Below are 21,104 nucleotides of genomic sequence, written 5' to 3'. Positions count from 1 at the left end.
CTAAGGCCCTCCTGCCGACTACACTACCCATCAGCCCCGATGCCCATCGGGCCCGACGGGTTGACGCGACTCCGCCCCCGACTCTCCGCCAACCGGCCGGGCTCTGAGTTGTTTACAGGAAAGGAGTCCAAGACCGGCGGCGTGATAACTTAAACACGCTCCGGAATCCTGAGCCGACGCTATGGCTGCCATCGCCACGCTGGGTCGGCTGTTTGACAAACACAACACTTTGACACGTTTCAGAAAAGTCAGCGGGAGCTTCCAGAGGCTGTTTTCCGGCGCTACGCACAGGGAAAACGAGGACGAGCTCGGGGACTCCACTGTAGCGGCTTCTTACTTTGACAGGTCCGGGTCGACACAGGTAAATACCCAGCATGACCACCACTTCCACTTGGAGGTGTCCGATCACGGCTAGCTACCGGACCTGTTAGCTGACGGGCAGCTTGTGCCGGCTGAGCTCGGTTAGGTGCTAAACATTAAGCCAACTAGATACTGATCACAGCGGGGATGGACGCCTACAAATAACACGTTTACATCACTTTATCCAGTGAATTTATCAGACTATTGACAATTCAACTGGTTAATCAATACCTATATAAATAATTCAAATTCAAAAATTCCTGTGATTGAATCACAGGCGTAGAGACCATCACATGTCTTACACTTGTTTTTATTTATTTCTTTACTTTTATCTAGCAAACTTGATTTCCTTATGAAACTCTGTCCTGTTGTACTGTTCGGTAGGCCTATTTCTTGATTGGCAGAGCACAATTTTAGCTTTACTCAACCTCAAGTTGTCATTCTCTCACATTATGCGAGATATTCAACAGCCTTTGTAATCTGATGCTCATTGCGCTTTCAAGTTGTCAGGTAGGAAATAAGTTCAACTAAGGATACATTTCTAATGCTTTTCTTTAGACATTTCTGAGAAGTAAAAGGGCTATCGTTGAGGTCTTTCCTCCAATCCTACAAAGAGGATACATTTAATTACACTATTAACCTTTTTTGGATTTTATTTATTTTATCCAAAGGAGTGTAAAAGGGTGTCCATTGAGATTCAGAGTTAGACTGGGCACAGCGAATTAGTTTACAGTGTCTAATATACCACGGAGTCACATGCTCACCTTTTGTGCTGATGTCTTCTGACATAACAGCAGCCTTCTGGTCAAAGGTCATAAGCTTTCTACATAGCCATGTGAGGAATTCCATGTGACTGATTCATGCTTTTTACCTAAATTCTGCTATTTCAGAATTATCATGCATCCTTTGTCTAATGAAAATGCAATGCAAGTTATCAATGTCCTGCAAAAAATTATAATTCATTCAGAAACAGATGCAGTATAAGGTTTAGGTATCTTTAGGATTTAGGTAGATTATTTTGAGCATGAATAAGAAAATAATCCAAATGAGCATGACGGTGTGACTGTACTCATTGTCAGTTATTTCTATTTCATTATGTCTGTTCCAAAGTGTATTTTTTGTGTTGTCCTTATCCCAAGGAGAGGGTAAAAGAAAACGGCATACTACCTTTTTCTGCATTCTTGACTGACAGCTTTGGCCGGCGGCACAACTACCTACGCATGTCCCTCACAGAGAAGTGCAACCTGCGCTGTGAGTAGAAGTTCCCATTGTAAAGTAATAAGGACTCACTTAGCGATCATAATTTGTTCACCCTAGTGAATATCCAGCCACTAGACACCTTAACTACAGAAAGAGGAGGCAACTTGATATGGATATGGGTTTATTCGGGCACATTTGTAAGAGCATAATTCAAGGACATGATTAATTCTTAGTTTTTTGCTCAAGGCTTTTAATTTTAATGGAATTGCATGCAAAATTATTATATACAAAATTGTGTAGAGAAATAATTGCAGCAGGTTCACTGCCACTGAGGTTCTCCCCAGCAAAGATGGCAGAAATGCCGAGCTCAGCGATCAAACACAAAATACTGGCAACAAAACTGCTTGGTCCTTAGCCTCCACCAGTCTGTCCATGTGCTCTCCAGTCCAGGCAGTATTGCAGGCACAAAGAGAGGTGCATTAGTCAACTCACCGGGCGTTGCTCCTGCAAAGCCTGTCCTGCCCTGCCTCCCTCTCCTACACCTGATGCCCAAACCATGCCCACCTCCATAATTATTGGAGGCTGTCTCCACTTCGCAACAGTGGCAGGTAAAAACTTCCTTTAAGAGGCTGAAACCTCAGGCAGAACAGGCTCAGAACATAGAAAAAGCACATACAAAACCACAAATTATACATATTGCATATTCAGGGACAAGACGTGATGAGAACATCATTTAAATATTGCTCAACCCCTTAAGTATCAAGTAGGCCCAAATCTATTTTTAGAATGGCTTTTCTGTTCAGTTCTCACCATAGAATCCATGGTGTGCATTACCAGACAAGCAATACCATGCTGGCATCCCATCCCATACCTGACTTGAAATAATCCTTCAGGTACTTGTAGACTCTATTAGAATAAAACCCATATTCCCCTGGTCAACCTCTGCCCTGTGTGTGTGTGTGTGTGTGTAGGTGTTAGTATCTATACACAAGAACACAAACTTTCAGCTTGGGCCTTCCAGCTGAATGCGCTGTCTACATGAATGGCAAGATACTTGAATGTGCAGACCTGATTTATTGGTCAGCCACTTTGGTCCATAACCAACTCAACTATTTCCACATTTATAATTAGATGGTACATCATAGATCATGGTAAGTGCTGCTGCCCCACAATGAGAAGGTTGCGGGTTCGGTTCTCAGCATGGGGCCTTTCTGTGTGGCGTTAGCTTGTTGCTGTGTGGGTTTCCCCCCACCGTCCAAAGACATTGTGTTTGGCTTAATTGTCCGTTGGTCTGGGTGTGAGTGTGAGTGGTTGTTGGTCTCTGTCTGTCTCTGTGTGTTGGCCCTGTGATGGACTGGCAACCTGTCCAGGTTAGGGTTAGGGTTGGTATTTCAAATAATCCAGGATCCATCAGAACATCACCTCCTGAAGAATAGAAGAGATCATGACAATATGTAATAAAGGCATTAGTTGATAAGCAGATTGCATCTTTCATACCTTTTTTAATATTTTAAGCGTCTTCTCATCTTCAGGTCAGTATTGTATGCCAGAGGAGGGGGTAAAGCTTACACCACGGGCCCAGCTGCTGACCACCTCTGAAATACTGACCCTGGCACGCCTCTTCATCCAAGAGGGGGTGGACAAAATCCGCCTCACTGGAGGAGAGCCCCTAATCAGACCTGATGTGGTGGATATCATTGGTAAGAAACAAATAAAATATGCTTTTGCTCAGGGCTGGTTATTTCAATTTGTATAATGGTGCTCTCACATCAGCTCTGACTCACTTATGTAGAAACATGGGTATATCAATTCCCATAAATCTAGAGGACATGGAGAGTCACATGGCTAACTGCAATAATTACTTCTTGGTGTCATAGGAATTCGCTCGTGCTCGACAGCAACAATACAGTATGACATGAGTGAGCAAAGCGATGTGGTGTGACCGCATTGAACATGGTCTGTAGCACAATAGGCTGCTTACACCCTCATAAAGATACTCAATCATCACTGTCATGTGATGGGCCATTCCTGTTATCTCTCATCACCCTAATTAAAGCTGGCCAAAGACATGTTCATTAGGCGCAACCCATATCCAAATTTTAGATATACTGCACATGTATGAGCAATATTTTTATTTGAACATGTGTCTCAGAGATGCAGCTGTATGATACATTTCGAAAAAGTTTTATATGTATATATGCATTTAATGTTTCTTTTCCTGTTGACAATCACCCACAGTGTCTGAAGCCAACCATTTGTGAATTTATAGTTGTCATGAAGGTTATAGCAACAAGCAGCCACTTTCAGCACATGGTTTACTAAACTGAGCTGCAGCAGTGTAACCTCAGAAATTTGTTAGCTAGTAAAGTTTTGACTGATCTAGGAATAGTTTTTAAGGAAACATTTTGCATCCATCAGTTTAAAGAAATCAAAATCAAGTTTAAAGTCTATCTATTTATGTTTTATTTATTTCCAGTGTTTTGATCAATTGTCTGAAAAGACTATGTTTGCTCTTTAACTCTCAGTGGTTGCCAGCCACAAATAGTCTTGATAGTGACTTCATAAAAACAAACTTAAAGTCACTCAGAGGTGAAGGATGGACTTGTTTGTGTGTCATGCTTCCAAAGAATATTTGTTACCAGTCCAAAGAAAGAGTGGTCAAAGTAATTAATTCACTAAACGATCAACTTATAAAAACATGCATGATGTCAAAACTGTAATTACATAATCCCAGGGATCAAAAGATGAAAGTGTCTAAAAGATATGGCAACTCACACGCAGCTTTCATAGCTTAAATCAGCTATAGCTATATAGCTATATATATATATATATATACACAAACACCCCCATAGCTCTTTTCTCTCGTCTATAACTTTCCCTCCAAGAATCACTGGATGAACCATATTTCATATTGAATCTTTCACACTTAAGTCTGAAAGTGCTCACATATTAATAATCTTACATTATTCTTCTCAGTTCAGTTAACAACACCACACCTATTTTGATGCATATGCTGTTTGGAGACCATCAAAACAATACATTTCAAAATTCAAAGTTATACTGGGAATTCAAACTGAGAAAACACAATATTTGCCACAGCCATCATCCATCTGGCTTGTAGCCTTCAGTCTTTTTCACTATGTTTTTTTTTTTTTTAAATCATCTTGTACCACTGCAGCATCTCTAATTTGAGCATTCCTGGGGGATATCTTGTACAAACCCTTATGCTTCATCACAGTTTGTTTGTCTGTGTAGCTCACTCTCCTGTGCCTCTTTCCTTTTCCTCGTCGCTGTTTTCCCAATCCAGCGGAGCTGAGGAAGTTGGAGGGCCTGAAAACCATTGCGATAACTACCAATGGCATGAGCTTGGCCAAGCTTCTGCCCAAGCTGAAAGATGCTGGCCTTGACCTGATTAACATCAGCCTGGATTCACTGGTTCCTGCCAAGTTTGAGTTTATTGTCAGGCGTAAAGGTAGGGAAAAGAATTTTACTCAAAAATAGCTGCAAGATATGAAGGAAGTTGACAAGTGTCACAGATCAACAGTCTGCAGCAAGATATATTAAATATTGTAGGGACAACAAAAATATCTAGTTGGATTTTTGTCCTTTGTGCTCTGTTAATGTTACATTTTTTTATGTTAATCCGCAGTTGTTTTTTGATGGCTCTCATTCTCTAAAAAAATGTCTCATTGGCTGCAGTTAGGTTCTGCTTGTGTGTATCGACTGCTTGAATGAATACTACTGTTTAATATGTCCCTGTGGTTGTTAGGTCTACACACACATAGACTGGTCTGGGGGTTACAGCAGGGCAGAGCTCTGGGTGGTTGGCTCATGGAGGCCAGACAGATGGACTGAAAAAGAACCAAGGGGTTATTGGCTAAAAAAAAAAAAAAAATCTCCTTCTGAGCCAACTCCGTTCAACAACACCTAATTTCAGGAAAAGGTTCAGCAAGCATTGCTGTAGGAATAGCCTTAATGAAATCCTGTCTCTTAGACATCCTAGTCCTCTAGAATCCTAGAAGACTAGACTTAAGCCTCACCTCCTTCAGAACACCAGCCAGCAAGAGTCTGTCTGGATTTGTGGCTTTTGTGCAGATGAAGACAAAAGATGAGCGTGACATTGGCAGTGTGTTGTTGAAAAGCTCTTGCTCCAGCTGAGGGATTAGTTGTAGCTGTTTACATATCTCTGGATTGGAGCTACTCAGCTCTTAAAAGGCAGTAAACAGAGAGAGCAAAGCTGTTGTTGGTGACACTTGAAGGTGTGTGAAGCTGAAACAGATGTTTCACAAACCTGCTGTATGATTCAATATATCGTTAAAACATTGGATATGTCCTTTCCCCAGTCGACATATGGCGAGAGATGGGGTACACACACACACACACATATATATACATACAAATAAACAACCACATTTACCCAGGCTCACCAATTTCCTTAAACCGCGTGTGAACGCAGCAGGAGGCACAGCACGAACATGCATACTCCAGACTGGTGTTTATTATTTAGTTAGTAAAAGTAGGTAAGATAGTGTGGTATTGTTAGTATTTATATGCAGAACATGTCCACATTAATTTAATTGCCAGTTATAATTATTAAGTTTCAACCTTTCATCATAATTTTCTTTTTTTTTTTTTTTACCCCACCCTCCAGGCTTCCACAAGGTCATGGAGGGCATTGATAAGGCTATTGAGATGGGCTACAACCCAGTCAAGGTACTTCATCCATTTTTGTACAATGTGTGTTTATATATATATATTATATTATATATATATATATATATATATATATATATATATATATATATATATATATATATATATATATATATAAAGAAATATATAAGAAATGGTTAAGACGTTTTTCCATTGAAACGGTTCTCATTCTATTGGTTGTTTTAAAGAGCATTGCCAGTACCAACTAACACCTCATAAACTGAATCATGATTTTTAAATTTTGAACGTTTTTGTCATTAGCATTGGCATCCTCCTACTGGTAAACATCTCCAGGCAAAGAGTGCTGGTGATAACAGCTTTATTGCACTCCATTGAAACTAAAGGAAAACTATCAACATAATGTGAGTGACTGGAGACCAGTAAAGGGATGGTTCAGATGTAGAAGACAACCAAAGATGTCTCCCAAAATTAACACAGTACCACTCCCATTTACCATTCTAATTGTGATCCTTTCTAAAGTCCTCAAATCCTTGAGTGAAGTCTACTACTACTTATATATCTGATGTGTAAATCCCTTCTACTGAGTTTACCTTTAAGATAATCAGAAACAGGCAGAAAGTATGTAGATCTGGATCAAAAAGAACATCAAAATAAAAAACAAGAAACATAATAAGTAACATAAACAGCACTTGTCATACAGTACTAATTCGATACATAAGGGTGTTTTGACTTGGTAGTAATATACAACCGTCAGTACTGAAATTTGATCACCCTCATGTTGCCACCCTTACTTCTCAAACTGGTTGAATTCGCCAGAATCTGTCCTGATAAAAAGTCATCAAAGTTCATGCAGCTCTCTTGAAAACAGCTCAAATGAGCTTCTATGAGACCATTCATTCATTCATCTTCTACCGCTTATCCGTTTCCGGGTTACGGGCCATGCTGGAGCCAATCCTTGCTCACATGAATGGAGCGTGGGGTGTAGCCAGAACAGGTCCCCGGTCCTTAGCAAGGCCAACATACAGAGATGAACCAACATTCATATTCACATCTACAGGTAATTTAGGGCCCAGGCCTGGGAATCGAACCCACAAACTTCTTGTTGTGGGGCAACAGTGCTAATCACTATGCTGCTGTTCTGCCCCATGAGACCAGACCAGCAAAACATTTTCAACAGGACATTTTCTCCTGCTGAAAAGAACCACATGGGATTTCAGCTTGACATTAAAAATATTGTCCAGATTCAAAAATGTGCGTCTGTTTCAATGGTATCCTAATAGTGAAGATGTAACTGCAGATGGTTATATTATTTAATGATCACTGGTTTACTGTTGTGTGCTGCCCTCTGGAGGTCAACTGTGTTGTAATGCGAGGCCTCAATGAGGATGAGCTGCTGGATTTTGTGGCACTGACGGAGAAGAAGCCTCTGGAAGTGCGTTTCATTGAATATATGCCTTTTGATGGTAAGTGATCGTTTCCACTCAGTCTTTTGTTATTATCTGAAAAAGAAATTCAAATCTAATTACTGGGCCACTTTCATACTGCACATTATTTATTCTTTTGAAAAATGGAATGACGAATCAAATAACATTATTAAAATTGAATTCTTCTCAGTGTTTTACACTGGAATAATATGTTTTTAGCCCTTCAGAACAGCTTGGTTTTATGCTGATTGCATTCTTTTAAAATTACAATTTCTGTCCCTTACATAGGTGAAGTATTTATGGTCTGTTTAGTTGTGCTTTCAGTATGCCTCACCCTAGACTGACCCACACTGCCTCCTCTTGTTCCTGCAGGCAATAAGTGGAACTTTAAGAAGATGGTGAGTTACCAGGAGATGCTGGACTGCATCCGACAACAGTGGCCTAATCTGGAATTGCTTCAATCTGGACATACAGACACAGCCAAGGTCAGTGTCTCCATTCATCTTCTACTGCTTATCCGTTTCTGGGTTGCAGGTGGTGCTGGAGCCAATCCCAGCTCACATTGGGTGCGGACAAAGTACACCCTGGACAGGTCATCAGTCCACCGCAGGGCCAACACACAGAGGCAGACAGAGACCAACAACCCCTTACACTCAGACTCAGACCTACGGACAGTTTAGTCACCAATTAACCTAAACTTGCATGTCTTTGGACGGTGGGACGAAACCCATGCAGGCACAGGCAGAATATGCAAACTCTACACAGAAAGGAATCGAACCTTAAACCCTCTTGTTATGGGGCAACAGTGCTAACCGCCTGCCCTCAGTGTCTCCAACTTCATGATTGTACACATCATACTAATACTGGTTATAGCCTACCTTTGCTTTCAAACCAGCCTTAGTGTTTTTGTGTGTGATTTTTCCCATGACATTAGAAGCCTTTTTAGTCCATGCATTTAGCCCACTGCATGCTGCAGTTCTAACACATCCCAGAGGCTTTTATTACTGGATTCAGATCTGGTGACCCTCATTTTCCTCAAAACCAGTTTGGGACAACTTCAGCTTGGTGTATGTTGAATACTTAAACAGAAAGGAACTATTAGAGGATGCAAAACTGTTATCAGAAGGGGGTTCCCATCTTAAGCAACAATACTTAAACTGCCACAGTCACTGTAGTCACAATCTAATGTTCAATATGACCATGAATTGAAGATATTAGTTTTCTCTTACTGGAACTCAGGCAAAGATGATATATTATGGAACAATTTAATTGATTGGCTAGCCAACAGAAAACTCATAGTAACATTCATAAATCTTGTCATGGCCAGGTCTGCGGATAAACATCTTTGAGCCAGATCAGGCTCTTGTCAATGTTTTGAAGGCTTGAAACTATTAAACAATTTTAACCCTCAAGGGTAATGGTTTAACACTCTACTCTGCTTTGTAACAGATATATAAAGTTCAAGGCTTCAAAGGTCAACTAGGCTTCATCACCTCCATGTCTGACCATTTCTGTGGTTCCTGCAACCGCTTGCGTATCACTGCAGATGGCAACCTCAAGGTAATGTTGTTGTCCTTTGTAGGAGCTGTTAAATGCTCTTTTTATAACCACCAATTCTCCTCTTTTTAGCGTCTTATCTGCTCCCCTGTCTGTCTTCTCTCAGGTGTGTTTGTTTGGTAACTCAGAAGTATCCCTCAGAGATGTCCTGCGTTCTGGGGCATCAGAGGAAGAGTTACTGCAAATCATTGGAGCAGCTGTGCGAAGGAAGAAGAAACAGCATGCAGGTAGATTTGTTATACATATACAACACATCATTTGTAGGGTGTACTCTCAGATTCCTGAGCAGGAAGTTCTGCTTGAATGTAATTTCTTGCTCTGTGTTTCTCAGGCATGTTCAGTATCTCCCAGATGAAGAACAGGCCTATGATCCTCATTGGTGGGTGACATGGCTGTACGTACAAATCTTTCACACTCAGTTCTGCTGCCCTACCTAATTTAACTGTGGTGATTTGATCATCATAGTCTCTACCACCACATTCCTTCTCTAATCCCAGCATATTGGTTCAACCAGGATGTACACAGTTCTGGTCATGTGACAATTTACACTAAATACATGACACGTCATATATATCATGGAGACCATTTACTGAATATGCGTTGATAGATCATTCTGGAATACTATTAAATGTGTTAATTGTGCATCTTATAAATGCATTTCCATTTGAACTGAACAGCCACCATGGCTAACCTTTTTCCTGGACCCTGTGAATAATTCAGTGTAGGCATATGCTCTTCACTGTTTTTGTTTTGTCCAACAGGCTCCATATCCCAGAAGGTTTTGTGTCTGCCAAGGTCAGTAGACAGCCAGAGGAATTTCCACATTATTTCTCAGCTTCCAAGCGACACATTCCTCTCTCTGACAGCAGCTCCTCACATGCCTTCAGCTAGCAGGACGGCCCTGCTTAGAGAGGGCTTTTTGTGCCTTCCAGAATGCACCACTTCATCACAGGCAGTCACCATCGGCCACTCTAGAACCTCAATTTGTGGGGCTCCCCATGTTAGTTCGCATATCGACAAACAGAAACTTAAAGCAACAGACCGCCTCTACAGTGTACCGCCTCATTACTCCTCTGAATTTGGTACATGTCCCAAGTTCTCCAGTTGTTACACTAAGACTGCAAGTTTTAATACATGCACACATCACAAGAAGAATGTTAATGAAGACTGTCAGAAGTACGCACAAGCGAGGGGTCCTGATCCCTTGAAGAGCCCCTTCCTCAGGGCCTCAGGAACAACTATGTTTTGCACACCAATGATTGCCAAAATGAATCAGAGTGTTAGACTATGTCACAGTCGGAGTTCGAGCAAAGACTCCAGCAGCAAACTCATACAATCTGTGAGTGACGAGACCCAGGCAGGCATACATGTGTCCAACACTCATGTTGATGAAACTACCGAAGCCCATTTGACCCACACAGACACCCAGGGCCGAGCCACCATGGTGGACGTTGGTGGTAAAGTTCCCACACGGCGAACAGCCATGGCCTGCGCCACTATCGTCTTGGGCCCCACTGCTTTCCGACTGCTTCAAGACAACAAACTGGCTAAGGGTGATGCTTTAACAGTTGCACAGTTGGCTGGCATCATGGCTTCCAAGCAGACTTCTGCACTTATTCCACTTTGTCACCCGCTCCCTTTGGACCACATCTCTGTTACCTTTGACCTGGATGAGCTTCAGAAAGCAGCAGTCATCACAGCGACGTGCAGCACTACAGGTCGAACGGGAGTTGAGATGGAGGCACTGACGGCCGTTTCTGTGGCAGCACTGACTGTCTATGACATGTGCAAGTCAGTGAGCCATGATCTCATCATCACAGATGTTAAACTGGTCAGTAAGACTGGAGGGAAGAGGGACTTTCATCGTCACCCTTGACCAGCACCGGTGCCAAGAATTGTGACATGGGGAAACTGAGAATGAATGAGTTACAAGCTACATCATGTTCCCTCTAACTAAAAGTGATGCCATTCAAATCATTTGAAGGTTGTTACACATAGGATTGCCCCCACCCTGTTTTGCCTTTGATCCAGTGACGTTTTGCCACAAGTTACTTTGTGTCACTTGTTAACGCACAAATTGAGTTGAAATTCAAGTCCTTTATTGTTACTCCTATTGTACAGCACAATAGTGTTGTGCAACTTGTACAAATGAGACAGTAAAAGCCATTGAAGTGTCTTGAGGATTAGGAGTGTTCAGGTTCCTGATGGCTTCCTTAATCAATCACATCGTCTGAATAGTTTGAGTTTGCAAATAATCTGAACACCGGCAAAGGTTAATTTCTTAATTTACAGACATGCAAAAAGTGGAAAGAATACACGTATGGCTGTGTCGTTGTGTCTCTCATGTATTTCATTGGCACTCTGAGTGACCAAAGGAAAGATGTCTGCTGGAAGATAATGAGTATAAATGAATTTTGCAACTCCCTTTAAGACGAAGCCTAGGGTCCTGAGCTGGAAACTGGCCCTGCTTTGAGTGGACTGCCAAGATGCAAAACTGCTCCTTCCTTTGATACATTTGTACGTTTGTTATGTGTTTGTATACTGAGTGATTCATATGAATGAAATGCCTGGAAAACAACTGATGCACCATTTATTTAGGTCTTCTTCACATTGTCATGTCACTGTCAGAATAAACCTCCCTGGTCTTCACTGTAGACCAGCGGTTCGAACATAATGGCAAGGGAGGACTGAAAATCGCTATTTTTGTAATTATTGCAATAGTCAATTATGTTCACACGGCAAACTGCTCAGTGCAATGATATTTTTGTAACAAATAAATACAAACTGCAAATCACTGGAAGCCTGTGAAACATTATTTTCCCATTTTGAAACAGATTGTAATGTCAGGGTTTAAGTTTGTACTGTGATTCCACAGGACTCGTAAACAGAATAGGATCAGTGCTTGTGTTGTCACCCAGCATAGCATTAAGCTTCATCGGGCATTGGCTATTCGGCTATTCGGAAGAAGCTACACTTTTTAGAGAAAACACAAGAAACTTGTACGACAAAAAATAGACCAGACTCAGTGTTTACTTTCCTAGCAACAAACTTTCACCCTGCTCTATGTGCCCTACAGATAATATCCAACTAGGCCAGTGAGCGGTGATAACTATCATGTCTTTGGGATCATCAGGTGGGAACCTCCTTTTGTCGGTGTTTCGTCTAGTTAGGCCCACAACACCTCCAGGAGGCTAGACCGTGAACACTGGCGTCCCAGAATCACCCCCTAATGCCAGCCATCACCACTCCTCACACAGAGAACTATCTCAAACAGTACTACTGTCAACTACTCTGACCTCTCACCAATTGCACCAGTGAAAGCGGGGTGGGGATACAGACCCTGGTTCGGGTAGAGGGGAGAAATAGAAGAGGTGGAGATAAAAGTAGGGATGGGATACAGACCCTGGTTCGGGTAGGGGGCATGATAGTATAGAGGGAGCAGGAGGTGGAGGCAATACAAGCTACACGAGCAGATTCAGCAACTAAATGTTACCATGTAGTCTGCCTGTGAGTCATCTTCCACCCCTGCTCTCGCTGACCCTTGGGGTATCTTCCTTCTGACTTGTAGCTCGTGCTGGTTGTGACAAGGCTGTTACGCCTTGCCACTGCTACCTCGGATTGCTAGCCCACGGCAGCACCTATGGGGTCTTTGCCTCCTGTCAGCTGTCTATCCAAGCTGTCACATGGTCTTTCCCTTGTTGTCAGCTGCCCTATTCACAGCAGTCACTAAGATAACCGATGCATCGTGACCAACAATCAGATAATGATAGCATTTGAATGAATGAAAAAAAAGAAGAAGCCCAGATTAGGCTAGCTTTAGTTGCTAACTCTCCCCTAAAGTGGAGCATTAAGCTGGTTACATCAGCTAACTTTGGTGATGCTCAGACATGCTGTTCCACCAGTATTAGACTTAGGGCCAGCAGCAGCTGCCAAAGTCTACATTTCAAACAGTGCAAGGGCATGAGAAGGCCAGAATGAGATGTTCACGTTTGAACATTCCAAGGAATAACTAATACACTTTGTTTCATTGTTAATTGTGGCAGGGTGTTGAACCCCAGGAATTACTTCCTCAGAAGGTGACGGTAAAAAGAAACTGGTGTTTTGCTTCAGAAACAGGACAGACAGGGGGCAACAAACAGGTATTTTCTGAATAAACCAAATATTCTTCATTTAGGAAAAAACAAAACATAATAAAAAAACAAGCAGGTAGGGACTGGAGCTGCAACAGAGGAAAAGATAAACAAATCAAAATGAAGTCAAATCAATAGCATAGTATCATTATGGGGGTAGAAATATATTAATTACAATATCTGAAAAAAACAAAAAGACGTAATACAATCTAAAAAAAAAAAGTTTAAATGTTAAAAATATCTAAATATTATTAACAAATTAACAAATATCGTAACCCAATTATTTTAATATTCAAGAGAATAACTCAAAATTTAACAAAAACAGAGTAAAGACAAACACAATAAAGGTAAAACAGCAGCAAATCCAAAAGGAAGCCTACAAGGTAAGAAACCGAAGTTAATGTGGTTCACAACACCATATAAAATAGAGGCGGAAGAACACGGGAAACAAATCCAAAACCTACTTACTATACTGCATTTAAATAAGGCAACCATATTATTTACATTTACTTGCTAATTTGGACATTGGTCACTGGTAACAGGGTGGTGCCCTGAAATTTACTACTTCAATAATTCTAGATATCAAAAATCAGTTTCATAATCATTGATATGAATTGCCAATCTCCAAATTACCCCTACTAGTGCACAATATCGGCATGCATGATAATGACAGAGGAACATCCACTACTTTTCCAGCTCTTTATTTTTCTTCAGATACATGTTCAGATCCACATTGATCCTTGCACAAAACCAAATGACAACTTAAGAAATGTTGCTTCTTGTTATTGTGACCTGTTTTCAGGTGAACTAATGTTGACAGAGCTGTTGTGTTGTGTTGGGAACTTGGCAGAAATTGCGTAACAAAGAAAAACCTGCTGTGCAGGTACAACTCATTTTCCCATTTGGTCCAATGAGGTGTCTCAGCTGGTCTGATTAGAGAATGACTAATGGTGCAGTAATCTCTTTATTTACGTGAGAAAAACAAAACACCTCTGGAAATGACTGTGATCAGCTTGATCAAGTGGAATATTGTGGCTCCATGTTGCATCAATATAATGATGAGAATTGTTTAAAACCTGCTGTGATTTAAAAAAAAATAGAAATCTTATCTTGAGCCGAGATAAGTGTGGGATCCACAGTACTATCGCAGTGATGATAAAAGTCTGTTTTAAACTCTTAAAATGGCTCAAAAACTTTACATTACCGTTTGAAAAGAAACAAAATGTTGAAAACAAGTTGATCATTAATCACAAGTAGAAAGTAGAAAGTACAGTAAAAAAAAAAAAAGATTCTAAAAACACAACAGCAACAGTGTTGTCTCACATATTGACAAATATTACATTTTTTGTAAAGTTTGGGTAAATTAGATTTGGATACTAATTTTTGCATTTTATTTCACAGAAAATTTCACTTAAAATCGTGATGCTGACTATTTGTTGGTCCTCTACAATTGTTACGTCGCCTGTCCATCACAAGGCCAGCAACTACTCACATTCAGAGACACTGCATTTAAACAAGGCAACCATATTATTTATATTTACTTTAAAAGATATTCAGCATTGGACATGTAACAAAGTGGCTCCTGCAATGTGGACTTGTCTCCATTCTTTGGAGGACAAACAGGGGCGTGGCTCACAGGGACGTTCACACTCCCTCCCTTCTCCATTTATCGGAAAGCAGCTGATTTAGTGACAGAGCAGAGAAAAGGCGGAGGCTGATTGGGGGAGACCCTCAGCTGTCTCAGTGTACTGCAGAACTGGAGAGAAGTCAGACTGAGCGATACGGTGAGTCGTTTAAGTTAAATGAAATAGGAGCTTTCACTGTGGCTTTTGTGATGGTGCTCTGCAATGGAAAAGAATTCACTTGTTTATTTTTCGATTGGTGCCTTTTTCCTATGATAGTATCAAGTAGGGCAGTTGTTAGTCCTGCGTCTGCAGAGCTTTAGCCCAGAGTGTTTTTTTTAGACACGTCATCTCTTTTTGTTTTTTCCTCCCTGATTTGCCGAAAAGAGCCTTTCAGTAGAAGCAGACCTGGGTTCGTATCTTCCATCAGCTCACCTGTAAAAGCATCACGCAGTTTTCTGAGGTTCCCCTCTGACGTCAGACGGTAGACCTACATGCTTATGTTGTTACCGCTCAGTGCAGCTGTAGCTTTAAAGCAAACAGCTGGACACAAACTCTAATGTTAGCTTTAGGTGTCCAACTCTACTAGATAGATAGATAGATAGATAGATACTTTATTTATCCCAGACTGGGAAATTGCAATTTCTTTTTTTTTTTTTGATAGATAGATAGATAGATAGATAGATAGATAGATAGATAGATAGATAGATACTAAATAAAGATAGATAACTATGTTGTTAACTTGAGCATGCTAGAAGCTCCTCTCAGGCTGGTAGATATTGTGTCATTCCTTCAGTCAGTAATATGAGGAGAGCTGTCTAATGATGATGATGATGATGCCGATCATTGTTTTTTCTTCTTTTCTTCCCCCCTCAAAGTGTTTCTTACTCTTCTATTGTTGAAGCTGCAAAACGCAGAATTTCATTATCTTTAAGCAAATATGCAGAGAACAGTCTGTTTTTACACAGACCCAAAGAACTAGAAACGAGCCCTGGATCCTGAACCGAGCCAGGAGGAAAACAGTACAGTAGGTTATAGGTTAGATTATATTCATCACTGTATGGGTGATGTAGCGAAAACAATCAGTATGTTATCACATTATCACAAATACTTTCATAGTGAAAGGTAAAGATTCATGTCTTATTTTCTCTTGTCAGCGTAGCCTAAAAAAAAATACAAAGCCTGCACTGCCTATTTCTGGTTTCTGAACTCGGGCTGAAAATACAGAAGAGAAAAAAAGTTAAATACACTTTGAGGGACATAAAACATGTTTTAGTGTACTGTGCTGAACTGGCCCAAACTTAAAGTGAGCACACAGCCCAGGCCCTGATGTTCTGGCCTCAGCCCTCTGATCTTTCCAAATCCTAAAAACGTCTTTGCTATCAATGGTAATAACCCAACTGATGTATAAGAAATTTTATTACACAAAGAAAACTTTTGAAGTGAACTTCTTTTTCTGTTTTTGAAGGGGTGCCATGGAAAATCCATACGAACATTTAGCAATTGAAGAATTCGGAAAGGTGCTGCAAAACGAGGGGGCTGCTGTCGCAGCAGCACAGATCCAGGATTATTTAGATAAACAGGATGAAATTCCACTAAATATCGGCATCACAGGAGAGTCTGGCTCTGGTAAATCATCCTTCGTTAATGCCTTTAGAGGCATTGACCAACGTGATGAGAGGGCTGCCCCCACTGATTGTGTAGAAACCACCTCAGAGGTGACACCATACCCCCATCCACACTATCCCAATGTCACACTGTGGGATCTCCCTGGCATTGGTACCACCAAATTTCCAGCTGCCAAGTACCTGGAGCATGTTGAGTTTGAGAAGTTTGACTTCTTCATCATCATCTCAGCTGGTCGCTTCAGAGAAAATGATGTAAAGCTCGCTAAGGAGATTCAGAGGATGGGCAAAAGGTTCTACTTTGTTCGCTCAAAGGTGGACACAGATTTATATAGTGTGGAACAAAGTCAGAGAGATTTCAATGCAGAGAGCACTCTGAAGAAAATCAGGGACAACTGCATCAAAGGTAAGAGAAGTTATATATAATAATTATGAATTACTGCTACTGAAAACAATCCAGTCACATTGGCAAACTAAAAAATGCAATTTTATTTATTTCGTGAAATTATTGGCAGTATATGTGTAAATGTGGTAGAATGGGACTGCGAATATCTGACTTTTCTCAACCTTGATTGTGGAGCACTGACCTATTCTATGATTCCAGGCTGCTAACAATTAGCTTAAGGAAACTGCAAGAATCAATAAGAACCAGGCATCCAAATGTGACAGAAGGAGTTTACACTGTTAACAGGTTTAAAACGAGTCATATGAACACAGACATAGCCCACAATGAGGGTGTGTCTGGACAATGTTGTGTACTCTACACATGCCTACTAGTCTTTATGTTGTCGGGAGAGGATTAATGTGAAGTATATCCAGACATCAGGAATTTTGTTTTCTTGTTTTATACAAATTCCATCGGCCGATATTGACCTCTGCTCTCTTTGTGACACAGGCCTCCAAGAACAAGGTTTTGAGTCTGCGCAGGTCTTCCTGGTGTCCAGCTTTAAGCTCCACCTGTATGATTTCCATCAGCTACAAGAGACCTTAGAGAAAGAACTTCCTGCTCACAAGAGGAATGTTCTGTTGTATGCTTTGCCCATTAAGAACCGTGCAATCATTGAGAGGAAGAAAGAAGCTCTAAAATCAGAAATTAAATACATTGCCTTACTGTCTGCACTTGTTGCAGGTGTGCCAATCCCTGGGCTCTCTGTTGTTGTTGACATAGCCAGTCTGCTTCATGCCACCAAAAAATACCAAGTTACCTTTGGGCTTGATAATGAATCTCTGAAAAGTCTGGCTCATACTGCACATATGGATTTGGATGAACTCAAATCAGTGATGACATCACATCTGGCAGCAGTGGAAATCACCAAAGAGGTTGTCATGAATACACTGTACTTGTCTTCAAGCACTATTACATTGATGGAAGCAGAAGAAATGTCCAGATTCATTCCAATAATTGGAATCCCAACAGCAATGGGCCTCTCTGCCATCACCACCTACAATGCCCTGAATGTACTCTTAAACCTGCTTGCTGATGATGCACATAAAGTATTTGTCAAGGCATTGGGTTTAAGCACCACAGTGTGATACCATCATGAAGCATTCAAACTGTTATTGTACGCTACAGTGAGCGTATCAATGATTTTCCTGAGTGCAGTATAATTATTCAGCACTGTATCCATACCGTAGTTTTTCTAATCCAGTTGCACATTTAACCAAATAGTTGGAGTATGTCTGTTAATGTGAGGGGTTCTGTCTAAATAACATATTTTACCTGATTGAAATGACCATAGTAATAAAACATCCAAAGGAAGTGAAATGAACTGTTTTGTAAATTTAAGTGTCAAGGGTTGGACAAACGAAGTGAAAATATATTGTTACATTATGACCTTTATAAAAATGACATCCTCATTGAAAATGTACATTTAAATGGTTGTTGAAATCCTAATAAAAAAGAAAAACTCAGGACTGTCACTGTTTTGGTTTTATTTCCTCGTGGGCACGTTCATACAGAGATCTGAGGTCTCCACAGCAACAAACAAGGCTACACGGCTGCACTGATAGATTCTGCTGGGGGCAGGTGGAGGTTTGACAGACACTGCCATTAGTTCAGAAGAACAAAACCAGTTCCTGTCCCCTAAATGTTTATGTGAGTTATGAGAAAATTGAGAGGTTCAGCAGAATGCCATCTGTCTTTATCACATCTTCAGGACCTTTACATGCTTTACGCAGTAACACATTGACCAAAGCTAATGTCCTTGCAAATGAATCTACCTGTACCTCCTGATGTGTACTTGCACAAGCTTATACATTTCAGTGCTGTCATATGATTGGCTGATCAGATAATTGGATGCAAAAGAAAGTTTCTAAGTGCTCCTAACACACTCAGAGAGTGCGTCATTGTGTCCTGTTGGAGTGTGTAGGAGATGATGAGTGATGGTCCCAGTGAAGATCTGTCAATTTACCAAACATGTTGATTATAATCGGAAACACCGTTACTGATAACATTTTAGTTTTCATGGTATATCTTCTATAAAACTGTATGCTCCACTGCAGGAAGCGTGGCATTCCAATAGCTTCTTCACTGGCCACAGTACATTATGTCAACAAAATTATATCCACCCCTATAAAACACATGTACAGACAGATATACTATATTCAGACTGGAAAGGCCTCTCTGTTTTTATTAGTGATATTCTCTTTGACCCGATACTGGTATGAAGCTTTCAAGCACCACGACTCACCCCCAGTTCATTCAACAGTTCAGCAACAGACCAAGGAGTCCAACTTGAGACAAAGAGCTACCTACTTTGTGTCAACATACAGAGGTCATTCTTTGTTACTGTATCTGTACACATTATCAGGTCTTTCTAGTGACTTGAGCCAATGACAAGAAAGAAAAGAATCACTTTTCACTTGTCAGGGATGAAAGTTTATTGTAACCCCAGAAAAGTCACAGGGTAAGAAAAAAATAAAAATAAAAAAAAAATGAAAGAAAATTATGGAAATGAAAAAAGAATCTCATTCTTATACAAGTCTCCAAACTATCCATCATACACAGACCACAGTTTCATTATTCATATTTTTAATATAACATTTTATTGTAATGTTGCGTGTACATACAAAATATAGCAAACTAAATAAGGCAAATAAATAGAGGTACAATATACAGGAAAATGGAACATTCCTCAATGTTTTAATCTTTTTTTAATCTAATCTCAAACATCAAGAATGGTGTACAAAATGCTTTTTTCCAACTGTACATCTTTCTGTGGAGTATATTTTTTTCCAACCATAAAAATACTGACTCCTCACAACTATACAACCTCTAAAACTGGGTGCAACTTTTCTCAGGCAGTACGAATTGTGTAACAGGTGAGTCCCATATTGCGAGCAGTTTTCTACCAAAGGTTAAAGTCAACACATCACACTTTGTGCACCCTGTTTAAGGCATGCAGGTCGATGCCAAGTGTATGATCTGACAGACAGAGGGCCCCCGACCCCAACCCCCTTTATTTTTTTACACACCGGAGTAGGTGACAGAAAAGCTTGGCTTTAAAACTCTTCACACTCACGGTTCAGTGTCCCCTCTCTCTGTGCATGTCGCTACTAATTCAATCTCTGCTATACAACAAATTGATGTGTTTCCAGCGGCCCAGCCGGAGTGCCCGATCTCACTCTTCCCTTTCCTGTCTTTCTTCTTCTTCACACTGTTTTTCTCTGCACCACTCATTGGCTGCACCCATATCATATCATTTCAGAGGCTTGATATCCCTAAACATGGTGCTGCAAATGGAAATGTCCCATAATAAAAAGTGCATTGAACAAGCTACTAATTTCATTCCTCTTAATTCCATCTTTACACTCCAAAATCAGCCAGTCAATGGCCAAATAAAGATACACGTAACACGTAACAATACAAACATGTAATAATACTGACAATGTTGCAATACCCCTCAGTAAATAGTCTGCACTACAATATGAGTTAAAGCTCTGGATTAAGAGTTTAAAGGGTCTGCCAAAGTCTGATATAGTAACTGATTAACTTGAAAGATTAAGGAGCAGAGGTTAGAAAAAAGAACAGCTCAAATATACATCGGATGCTGGTTAGAGACAAAGTAATCATTGACATTTCAACCTTAGGACTTTTCTGAATTTGATTAAAGTGTCTGAAAGTTTAAATCTATTTGGTTTATCAGTTAATCTCTACAGAGTGAGACTTGCGGCCTCAAAGAGCCTCTCTGCCTCTGTCTCACATCAGCTGCTTAACCTGACACCAGCTTCTCTCTGTTCGTGGGGGAGTTGAAGGAATGAAGACCTGACGAGCTGTGCTGCGTCTGTGAAATAACTGATTAAAGCTGCATGAGCACATCGAAGTACACCTGATGGCTGAGTTTCTGTTTACACTTTGGACTGCTTGTGACTGCTGTTACCTGTGTGACGCCACAAGATGGCGCCAGTTAGTCTATTTCCAACCGTGAGCTTCCAGATTATTCTGGGCATGTTTTGGAAAAACTACAAGCACACCAGCACAGTAAGAGGAGGGACCGATGCCTATTCAGAAAT

The 21,104-nt window shown here is 40.7% G+C and overlaps 2 protein-coding genes across 3 annotated transcripts; both read left to right on the top strand.

The window, feature by feature from the left end:
• The first annotated feature begins 132 nt into the window (after nucleotides 1–132).
• On the top strand, nucleotides 133–12,003 carry mocs1 (molybdenum cofactor synthesis 1). 2 transcript variants are annotated; one of them, XM_029493601.1, is made up of 11 exons: nucleotides 133–361; nucleotides 1,500–1,611; nucleotides 3,093–3,260; nucleotides 4,868–5,032; nucleotides 6,212–6,273; nucleotides 7,586–7,697; nucleotides 8,031–8,143; nucleotides 9,108–9,218; nucleotides 9,322–9,442; nucleotides 9,547–9,594; nucleotides 9,977–12,003. In XM_029493601.1, exons 1-11 carry the CDS (start codon nucleotides 182–184, stop codon nucleotides 11,089–11,091), a joined length of 2,307 nt encoding a protein of 768 aa, XP_029349461.1. In that variant the 5' UTR covers nucleotides 133–181; the 3' UTR covers nucleotides 11,092–12,003. The 2 variants fall into 2 exon arrangements, with proteins under 2 accessions (XP_029349461.1, XP_029349462.1); XM_029493602.1 differs by having other exon boundaries at nucleotides 9,547–9,609; nucleotides 9,977–10,117.
• A 2,988-nt stretch (nucleotides 12,004–14,991) lies between these two features.
• LOC115035828 (interferon-inducible GTPase 5-like) lies at nucleotides 14,992–18,503 on the top strand. The gene is made up of 3 exons (XM_029493850.1): nucleotides 14,992–15,129; nucleotides 16,436–16,998; nucleotides 17,488–18,503. Exons 2-3 carry the CDS (start codon nucleotides 16,443–16,445, stop codon nucleotides 18,123–18,125), a joined length of 1,194 nt encoding a protein of 397 aa, XP_029349710.1. The 5' UTR covers nucleotides 14,992–15,129; nucleotides 16,436–16,442; the 3' UTR covers nucleotides 18,126–18,503.
• Nucleotides 18,504–21,104: the final 2,601 nt, after the last annotated feature.

Source organism: Echeneis naucrates, chromosome 22, assembly GCF_900963305.1.
Source record: "Echeneis naucrates chromosome 22, fEcheNa1.1, whole genome shotgun sequence".
NCBI classification, from domain to species: domain Eukaryota; kingdom Metazoa; phylum Chordata; class Actinopteri; order Carangiformes; family Echeneidae; genus Echeneis; species Echeneis naucrates.
This window is presented reverse-complemented; position numbering and strand designations above follow the sequence as displayed.